General features: G+C 44.6%; 1 protein-coding gene across 1 annotated transcript in view; it reads right to left on the bottom strand.

Annotated features, from left to right (window-relative positions):
* Window positions 1-1,406: 1,406 nt before the first annotated feature.
* Window positions 1,407-10,528, bottom strand: part of marco (macrophage receptor with collagenous structure) — a 14,309-nt gene continuing 5,187 nt past the window's right edge. The window contains exons 5-13 of the mRNA XM_080478595.1: window positions 10,451-10,495; window positions 8,963-9,025; window positions 7,793-7,861; window positions 7,655-7,699; window positions 7,445-7,516; window positions 6,082-6,117; window positions 5,861-5,914; window positions 4,940-5,107; window positions 1,407-3,663 (exon numbers count right to left, since the gene is read on the bottom strand). Of these exons, the coding sequence (XP_080334721.1) occupies window positions 3,533-3,663; window positions 4,940-5,107; window positions 5,861-5,914; window positions 6,082-6,117; window positions 7,445-7,516; window positions 7,655-7,699; window positions 7,793-7,861; window positions 8,963-9,025; window positions 10,451-10,495 (683 nt within the window). The 3' untranslated portion in view covers window positions 1,407-3,532. The remainder of the gene's footprint in view (window positions 3,664-4,939; window positions 5,108-5,860; window positions 5,915-6,081; window positions 6,118-7,444; window positions 7,517-7,654; window positions 7,700-7,792; window positions 7,862-8,962; window positions 9,026-10,450; window positions 10,496-10,528) is intronic.

The raw sequence follows: 10,528 nt of genomic DNA, 5'->3' as shown, positions 1-10,528 counted from the left end.
CGGTAACTTCACATAGGAGGCAGGTTTCCACATTTGATTGTAAAGAAATAATATAAACACTATAAAATCCTACTGATGTACGTGAAGGACGATGAAAGTGAAGACACAGCCGACATTAACGCTCAACCCGATGACAATATCTGTGGAAAGCTGACTCACTGTGGAAACAGAGATTTCTGAACACTGCTTAGTGAAACACAAAATCCTACCACATAGTTCACTGGGCATGAAACAAACGGAAAACAACAACAACAACAACAACAACAAAACGCTTCCGCAGCAGCAAGAGAAGAACAATTGGAAATGTGCTGTGAGGTGAAAAAAAATAATAAAAAAATACATCATGCCAAACTGAATGATGATGAGGCTGCTTCGGGCCATAGAAGAGGACAAAATACAGTGCTGGCAAGAATAAAGCCCCTGTTACTGAATAAACAAAGCCAAGAGCTGTCACCAAAGGTTACCCACAGCTACGACACTGATAGATTTCCCTCAGCTGTTTCAGACACTGATTCGGTCGGACCAACTAACCGGCCTGTCAGAACAGTCAGCAACGCAAACACACTGGCCACAGGAGGTTAATACAACATGACACAGTTACAGTCCTAAAACACTCTCCATGGTTTCAGGGATATATGAAGAGTGAAAATATTCCCAAAGAACAGATTTGAGGTTTGTCTGTTGGTTTAACAACGTCTCAGTGCTTCTACTTCGCGTAGAAATTTGAGGAAAGGAAAATGAAACTCAACTTTTCTTTAGAAACTGACAGCAGCCGTCAAAGCGCCATACAGGATGACAGTATAAATAATACTGCTGCCTCTAGTGGCGACAGTAAATATTTCTAATGCTGTGCAAGATATCAGGAGAGGAAAACCATGTGTGTGTCTTCTTATTATTTCAGGTTTAGTTTGCATCCATAAAGTTGCATTACCGCCATCTGCTGGTTCCATCTATCTACATGGTTTCCCACCGCTCTCGTCATCCCTGATGACTGTTTCCCTCTCTGTCACTTATCAGCAGCTTTTTCGTCCCTGATGACTGTTTCCTCAATTCTTCTTCTTCTTCTTCTTCTTCTTCTTCTTCTTCTTCTTCTTCTTCTTCTTCTTCTTCTTCTTCTTCTTCTAACAGCAGTTGGCATCTGTGAAGTTGCACTACCGCCATCTGCTGGTTCTTGCTAATCCATACCATTCCCGCCTCTCAAAAAGGAAAGAAAGAAAGAAAGAAAGAAAGAAAGAAAGAAAGAAAGAAAGAAAGAAAGAAAGAAAGAAAGAAAGAACCTGAATTATTCAATTGGTTGAATTTTCATGTTGTGTATGTGAAAATCTATTAAACTCAAATAATTAACTGTTTGGATGAACTTATATAAAAAAATAATGCTAAGAACACCCACATGATTATATTTTTTTCATCAAACATTTTATTTGATCCAACTTAAGATACCGAGGTTAATTTAACTTAGTTTACTTAGGTTCACTTAACTTGATTGCCAGGGTTGACTCCAGCGTAATCTACTCTGATTGGGTTAAAACTGTTTATCAAGTTTGATCAACTACTGTGGATTACGTTGCTCAGACTTCAGTTTCAGGGGTTTGGCCCAAAGGATTTGCGTGATGTTTGAAGAAAGACATTTAATCATGTGAAAAAATTTTCCGCGGGATAAATAAGGCAATTCTAAGTGTTACATTTGAGTTCCTACTCAATAAAAGGGGCAGTTCCACAACGTGAACGTTGAGGCCTCCAGCCCACCGGGGACGGAGGAGGGCAGCTCCACTGGCTGGCGCTAATGTGCTGTAATGCCTCATGAATATTGTCCTGAAAGTCTGAGCTGCTCAGAGAGTCTGCAGCGGTGCTGCGGCGGTTCACACAGGTGAGGAGGACAGCAGGGGCACCCTCATTACCCAAACCCTCCCTCCTTCACCTCCTCCCTCACTCCCATCATTTATTCATCCACGTCAGCCGTCACTTGCAGGCAGCGGTCTGAGGTCCAGGGGGCAGGCCTGGGTAACCTGGGGTTGATCCGGCTAATGAACAACCGAGTGAGGACCCCCCCCTCCATCCCCCCACCCCTCATGTTTATTTCGAGCTTTCAGCGAGAGCAGGAGACCCCGGGAGGAACGGAGGGACAGGCTGCTGAATTACAATCAGCTCCGTGTCGTTACCATCCACCTCTGCATGTGGAGCGACAGAGAGGGGCGAGGGGGGGTGGGGGGGCGAGGGGCGTGGCCTATTTCAGAAGGAGACGATGGAGCCGTGTGTCAGCCTCTCGTCGCCTGGAGGGAAAAGCAGGCAGGAGGACGACGGTGAATCAAATCCAACCTGGAAGCTTCCCCTCGTGGACCTTTGACAGCAGCTCCGTCCTGAAATCCCCTCAAAGGTCAAACGTCTCGCCACATTCAAATGAGCGCTCACTCATCAGGCAGCCACACGGGTGACGATTGAGACCAGCATTTTAGGTTCTATTTCTGGGATCTTATCGATCTCTGATCTCTTAATTTAAGGGGCCTTTCACGTTTGGATTGAGGTGGGTCAGTGGTTCAAATTCTTACAACAAAAAAAGCCATTTGTGTTACTATTGTGTGAGGTTTTTTAGGAAACTAATATTTATACACTCATATTTTTTTATTTCTACATGTGTATATGTCATATACAGATCTTTTGCATTAATAACAATGATAGCACGGCACATTACACATTATTGTCTTGTTTTAACCTTATTTGGATATAATACAATATTTAGTAATTTCAAAGACTGACACAAGCATTTATTGTTTAACACGTTGATAATCCTGCACTTAAAGGTCAACAGCAATCAACAATGTTTCCTCAATATAAAGTGAAACACACACAAAAAACTTTTGTTTAGTTTTTTACAATAAATATGTAAGCAGTTAAGTAATGTTGCTCAATAAAATGTTATTAAGCTGGCAAAGTACAATAAGTGTACAACGAGTTCTGACTTCAAATCAAAATCGGCTGAATGAAACTTTACACGCTGTGTTTTATGAGGTGTGTGGTTCGATTCCCCCTCGTCTAGTGGTTCATAGCATTTTAAACTGGTTAAAAAAATAGTTAATGATCAGATTAAAACAGTGGGTTAAAAAGTGCATTTGTATTTAAAACACATATGGACAGTATACTTGGCAACAAACACTTCAGTTTTTAAAAAAAAAATCTTTGACATTGCATTAGAAAACACTGTAATGTAATTTGGTACAAAATATTAATAAAATGAATTTAACAGCCTCAGATATGTGTTTACTGCTTTGAGTGACTGTGACGACTTTTCAGCGAGGTTAAAATACATTTAGTTGATGTAATTGACTTTTGGGTAAGCCCCGCCTCCCAAACGCAAACAAACCAATAGTCGGCCGACTGCTTGTCCGAGTTCGCAACAGTAACCGGGGGGAGGGGAGGGAAGGGGAGGGGCTTATCCAAAGGTATTACCAGCACTGTAAATATGCATGAGTGACTGTGCCGTCATGTGAACTGCTGACAGAACGCCATCACAGCCGTTGTTTCTTCTCCCTTCAGTCTAGAGGCATTGCACTGCCACGTCCTCGCTATGATTACAGTTGTGTTGCCCCGATTGAGTGTGTGGACAATCAAAGATATCGCGCTCAGATCCTGTGCAGTGCAGGTCGTCCAGCCAGATCTTTCCAGTGCCTACGGGGCAAACAGACAGTCAGAATAAAGCTGATACACGTGGTTTTCTCATATAGTCGTCAACCCAAAAACTAAAAACTTTACATATATAATGTTTACAGAACCAGACTGGATCTTTTTTTGGGGTCAAATTGAGAAGCGTATCTGTTTTCCCTTCTACTTTCTGTTTCATGTTGGGTATACTAAGACCCCCCCCCCCCCCCCCCCAAAAAAATCCTTTTATAATATAGAACATGAGTAAAGCATTTTACACATCACTTTGTTGTAAGTTAAAAAAAATCTGAGAGCCACAAGGGGAGCCAAAGGAATCTCTTAGTGAGTCGAAAAGAAAGAATAAATTATTTTTAGTGATTCAAGAAGAAAGAATCGACCCTTTTCAGTGAGTCGAGAAAAAGGCTTGACTCTTTTGGTGAATCGAGAAGAAAGAATTGACTCGTTTTAGTGATTTGAGAAAAAGAGTTGACTCTTTTTAGTGAGTAGAGAAGAAAGAATTGACTCTTTTTAATGAGTCGAGAAAAAGAGTTGACTCTTTGGGTGAGTCGAGAAGAAAGAATTGACTTGTTTTAGTGAGTCGAGAAAAAGAGTTGACTCTTTTTAGTGAGTCGAGAAGAAAGAATCGACTCGTTTTAGCGAGTTGAGAAGAAAGAGTCGACTCTTTTTAGTGAGTCGAGAAGAAAGAATTGACTCGTTTTAGCGAGTCGGGACGAAAGAATCAACTCTTTTTAGTGAGTTGAGAAAAAGACTTGACGCTTTTGGTGAGTCGAGAAGAAAGAATTGACTCGTTCTAGTGATTTGAGAAAAAGAGTCAACTCTTTTTAGAGAGTAGAGAAGAAAGAATAGACTCTTTTTAGTGAGTCGACAAAAAGAGTAGACTCTTTTGGTGAGTCAAGAAGAAAGAAATGACTCATTTTAGTGAGTCGAGAAAAAGAGTCGACTCTTTTTAGTGAGTCGAGAAGAAAGAATTGACTCGTTTTAGCGAGTTGAGAAGAAAGAGTCGACTCTTTTTAGTGTGTTGAGAAGAAAGAATCGACTCTTTTTTGTGAGTCGAGAAGAAAGAATCAATTTGTTTTAGTGAAGTGAGATAAAATAATCGACTGTTTTTAGTGAGGCCATAACAAAGTATGGACTCATTTCAGTGAACCGAGAAGAAAGAATCGACTTTCCTAATGGAGCCAGAATTTCCATCGCGCGCGCGCGCGCGTGTGTGTGTGGGTGTGTGTGTGTGTGTGTGTGTGTGTGTGTGTGTGTGTGTGTGTGTGTGCGCACGCCTGCTCACCCGGGGAGGCGTTGAACGTGGTGACGATATTGGTGAAGCCCAACATTTTACAGATAACGATTCCGTCCACATTTCCAAAGTTGTCGTCACAAACGGTTCCCCAAATGCCGTTGTGTTTGACCTCCACCCGTCCTCTGTTTGGACCCGGCACCAGGCGCACAACCGGTTCTGTGACACAGAAGCACCGGCGTCACAATCATCTTCATCCGAACACACAGGAACCAAACTGTTAGTTACTTATTATTTTCAAGTTACTGGATGTGGTAAGAGGCCGCACAGTGGTGAAGCGGTGATGCTCTGGCCTCATAATGAGAAGGTTGTGGGTTAGAGTCCCTCCCTTTCTGTGATGAGTTTGCATGTTTTCTCTGGGTACTTTGCTTTCCTCTGCTTGTTTTTTTATAATGAAACTACACACACATGCAGTAGAGAACAATTTGCTCTCAAATTAGGGAGAGCACTGACATTCTAGTTGACAGACGACCAAGTTGGATTGTTATTACAGTGACTTTCAAAATAAAACCACCAAGTCCCAGGAGAATATGAACTGGGAGTCACGACACTCTGGAGGAAACATTGTTCTGATTGTCCTTCTACTGAGCATGTGCAGAAAAACTAGTAACAACGGCGATGGTGCGCATGTGCAGTAGCAGCATCTCCGCGGTCTACACGCCCGAGCGTTTTCAAATATGTCCCCGTTTCCATGGAGATGGAGTTGGAGAATTTTTCAAAAAGTTGCACTTTCCTCGTTGACGCCCTGACCTACCATGAAAACGACATAGTTGTCAACATTTCTGTCATTTCCGCAAAAAACAAGCAAACATTGTTTTCAAAACGTCGCAGCATAAATGTGACACTTTCCTTGAAAACGGGGCCTGACACACACCTACACGCAAACTTTTCAACACCACCTTGCACACTTACCCACGGCGGATGGATCGCCCTTCTCTCCTTTTGGGCCCGGAGGTCCTGCGGGGCCTGAAGAGGAGGAGGAAGAGGAGGAGGAAGGAGTCAGAGATCAGGAGTCTGAGCACTGTGACCGACCGAACATCCACCAAACGACCGAGCGCGGTACGTTAACTCAAAGTGGAGTTCAGCACTGCCTTTGGTTAGTTTCTGTCCTGGGAGGTAACGTTTCCACTCACCTTCAGTTCCGTTGAACCCGACCAGTCCCATTGGACCTGTTGACACAAACAACACATCATTCCTGGGAAAACCCGGATCTCAGAATCAGTTTGTAGATTTATAGCATCTTTGGGTAGAATTAGAAAATGTTTGTTGTTGACAGTTTGTTTCATGGCAGCTGTGTTTACATGGACACAAATAACCACAAATAAGTGTAAAAAATCTCCACGTTACCAGGTTGATCTGATTCACAAAGAATCGCTGCTCTTAAACATTTCTGATTATAGGCCCCGCCCACAAATCGATCTTTTTTTTCTCCCCGTCGTTCTTTAAAAAAGAAAAATTGCAGTCCACACGTCACTGTGAACATGTTTCAATCTCATGTAGTACATATGCCAGGCCTTTAGGTGGCACTGCGATTCATTCGTGTAATCCGTTTTCATGCTCCTAAAACACTGCGCCCTGCAGGACCTCATTTTGGACGATGGGCCAAAAGCGACATGGTTTATATGAAACGGCGCCGTCGTGTGGACAGGGTCGGAACAAGGAGAACGTGTCATTGGGTTTCACGTTCTAAAAAAAAACTAAAAACTGTCTGAGGTGAGAAAACAGGCCGTGTTGTAACCAACATCTGACCAATCAGCACGCAGAGCGTGTGAGTCGGTGCAAGAGACGGAGGAGAAGGAGACAAAACAACAATGGAAAAGAGGAAACTTGAGCTCATTTTAAAATGGGTGAAGGATCAACATGTGATTGTCCTCATATGCAATGAATGAAACCAAAAACAAGCCACGATGCCTAGAAAAGCCCTAGAATTCACCCAGAGTGAGTGAGTGAGTGAGTGAGTGAGTGAGTGAGTGAGTGAGTGAGTGAGAGTTGAGTGAGTGAGTGAGTGAGTGAGTGAGTGAGTGAGTGAGTGAGTGAGTGAGTGAGTGAGTGAGTGAGTGAGTGAGTGAGTGAGAGTTGAGTGAGTGAGTGAGTGAGCGAGCGAGCGAGTGAGTGAGTGAGTGAGTGAGTGAGTGAGTGAGTGAGTGAGTGAGTGAGCGAGCGAGCGAGCGAGTGAGTGAGTGAGTGAGTGAGTGAGTGAGTGAGTGAGTGAGTGAGTGAGAGTTGAGTGAGTGAGTGAGTGAGTGAGTGAGTGAGTGAGTGAGCGAGTGAGCGAGTGAGTGAGTGAGTGAGTGAGTGAGTGAGTGAGTGAGAGTTGCGTGAGTGAGTGAGTGAGTGAGTGAGAGTTGAGTGAGTGAGTGAGTGAGTGAGTGAGTGAGTGAGTGAGTGAGTGAGTGAGTGAGCGAGTGAGTGAGTGAGTGAGTGAGTGAGTGAGTGAGTGAGTGAGTGAGTGAGTGAGTGAGTGAGTGAGTGAGTGAGTGAGTCCATTCATCTGACCTGGACGTCCTGGTGGACCAAGATTTCCGGGCTCCCCTTTCAGTCCTGTTCTCCCCTCTGGGCCATCTGCTCCTGCAGAACACATCGACAACAGAACGTCATTCATTCATTCATTCATTCATTCATTCATTCATTCATTCATTCATTCATTCATTCATTCGTTCATTCGTTCATTCGTTCATTCATTCACAGGGAACTGTTCGGTGATACCTTGCAGTCCCGTGACGCCGCTGTCTCCCTTCGCTCCTTTTAAACCTGGAATCACGTCAGAGGGAAAGATTTCATCAGCTTCTGTTGCAACAAGCGACAGTTTACTTCTTCAGTTCAGAAGTCGTGACAGGAAGTTACCTGCGATGCCTGGTTCACCTTTGTCCCCCTTCGCACCTGGACCCTGATCACCTGGAGGACCCGAGGGACCTGCACACACACACGCACACACGCACACACACACACACACACACACACACACACACACACACACACACACACACACACACACACACACACACACACACACACACACACACACACACTCAATTCATATTCGGTAAATGCCAGCTGTGCATTTACATGGTTCCATCGCTCAGGCTGAATAACAGCTTGTCAGCACTGTTACAGATGAGAACCAGAAGTTAAGAGAGGAAGAGAAACTCAACCATTTCATAACTGCAATCTGCTGATACTTTTTTTTTTTTTTTTTTTTAATCCCGCGAACCAATTCAGTCCACGTCTCTGCGTCAATTTCAGACCTGGATTGTGAAACAAGGCCACAGAACTGAGTTTGAACACGTTTTTGACTACCCGTTGCACTTTATTCACCCTTTTACAATATAATCCCTCGAATGTTACTGGAGGATATGTCAAGACTCCTTTGTTTTTTTTAAAAACATCTTGTGGGTTAACTTTTCTGCTGTGCAGTCTTGTTGCTGGACCTTTAAGATCTCCTGTTTATAATAATGTGCCCTCGGCAGTATTGATAATGTGGACTGGAGAGGAAGTTAAAACCTGAGTTGTACAGTCAGTCGATGTAGAAACAGTCAGGTGAACTGACTGGACGTGACACCAGAAGTAAAGCGGAAGTGTTGCACATTGTCATAAATTCCTCAAAAGCTAGAAATCTGACAGATCAGCTATTTTAGACTCTATCGGGGGGGTTTTCACTGTACTCGCCCCCCCTTGGATACAGACACAGAGCCCGACAGACGCCCGCAGGTTCTGTGTGGAATCATGAACCTGAAGGAGTGAAATCAAACCACCTCTGTTAAGTGATGTTTTCCAGGCTGGCAGGTTTATTGCAGCGCTTCATAATAAAAGAAACACAGCCGACACGCTTTGCCCGAAGGAGACCAGATTTAAAAGCTTCCTACGTCGGTGAGTGCGGCTCGTCTTCATGTCACCATTTGTTTTTGGCTTCTATTTGTCTCCAACCCGTCTCACTTTGTACCAGTGCAGCACTCTGCTCTGCTGCAGCTTCAGTTTGGGATCAAACCATTTAAACACGATGATCACAGAACTCACCGGATTCACCTGCAGGTCCTGGTTCTCCTTTAGTTCCCTTATCACCTTTTGGTCCACTGTCACCTGAGAGAGAAACGGAGCGTCACACGTGCCTGAAGGTACCTGCTGCTGTGTCATCATATTATTAACAACCTTTCCCAAGGTGTATGATCATCGACCTTGATCAACCTCTAGTGGATGGTAGAAGAACTGCATATCTTTATAACATCAAATAAAACGTGCATAAGCTCAGCGTGTCCACTAGTGAAAATAAAAGTATATTCAAGGAGTCAAATCAATCAAGGTAGGCCCTCCCTTTGACTCCTCCCACAATCAGGTAGCTCTGCTCTGGCACATGGCACCACGAGAGGAAGTACTTCCTCCTCTTCCCAAGATGGGCATGTATGGGCGGAGCTAGTCCAGTTCACACAGACACAGCAGATTCTGAATGCAGCTCCTGTGATCCAATATTCAAATGGATGAAAATCAATTACAAGCTGGATTTGGGGCAATAAACTTTGAATATAATGTTTCTGGACCAACGAGACCAACGAGACCGTCTATTCCATCGATCATCATGTGGCTCTTCTTTGTCCTTTGGGTTGCATGTAGCACGTGGCAGCTGAAAGCATCCGCCGCAGACGCCAGTAATTTGTCGTCCTGAATAAAAGTCCAGCCACGATGGAGAATAAAGACTTCACACAGGAAGTGTCAGTTCTCTTCATTGTGAAAGAATAGCTCAGGCTCATCCGTCACCCGGGTCTCATCAGCCATCTGCCCAGAGATGATGTGCCACCACTGCTGGGATCATCAGCACACCAGCAGCCGAAAGCCAAACATGCTGCTGCACACACACGCACACACTCACTCACACACGCACACACGCACACGCACACACGCACACACGCACACACGCACACACGCACACACGCCTGCACTCTATCACCGGTGATGAAATTAACTTTTAAATGGGAGAAACTTTTCTTGTGCTGTTGTTTTCCAGCGATCAGATCGGAGTTACAGACTCGCTCCCATGCCTCATGGTTTCATCCGGGCCTGACAGCGGCGGTGCTGACGAATGGGAGGTGACAGAGCACCACCACAGGCTGCTGGACAGCAGGAAGTGATAAAAAGATGGGAGGGCGTAGCGTACTGGGGCTCAGGTGGTGCAGCAGGTTGTCCTCCCATCCTCAGGGTTGATGGTTCGTTCCCCAGCTCTGCACAGCAGCGTGTGACCTTGCATGGAGCAGCTTCCAGATACTTTGATTACACCCAAACTTTACCCAACGGCGCCCGTTAATTCTCCAACAAAGTTCTGTCAGAGATTTTCACTGTGCCCGTATAAACTTTGAAGCCCATGTGATTTACGAATTAGCCTGTATTTCACGTTATATCTCGGGGGGTGCGTTGCTCTGCGGCGTTGGTGTTTGTAGACGGCTCAGCAACCATATCTTATTTTAAATTTTTTATGTGAACAAATAAGACTCATCATGAAACAGATGGACTCACCTTTGAGGCCCGTTGCACCCGGAGGTCCCGGCGGCCCAGCCTGTCCTGAAAACAAACACCCAGACACCGCGGTTAGTG

This window comes from Lipophrys pholis (assembly GCF_963383615.2).
Source record: "Lipophrys pholis genome assembly, chromosome: 13".
Lineage (NCBI taxonomy): Eukaryota > Metazoa > Chordata > Actinopteri > Blenniiformes > Blenniidae > Lipophrys > Lipophrys pholis.
Note: the sequence above shows the minus strand (reverse complement) of the source record. Positions and strands in the feature narration are given on the sequence as shown.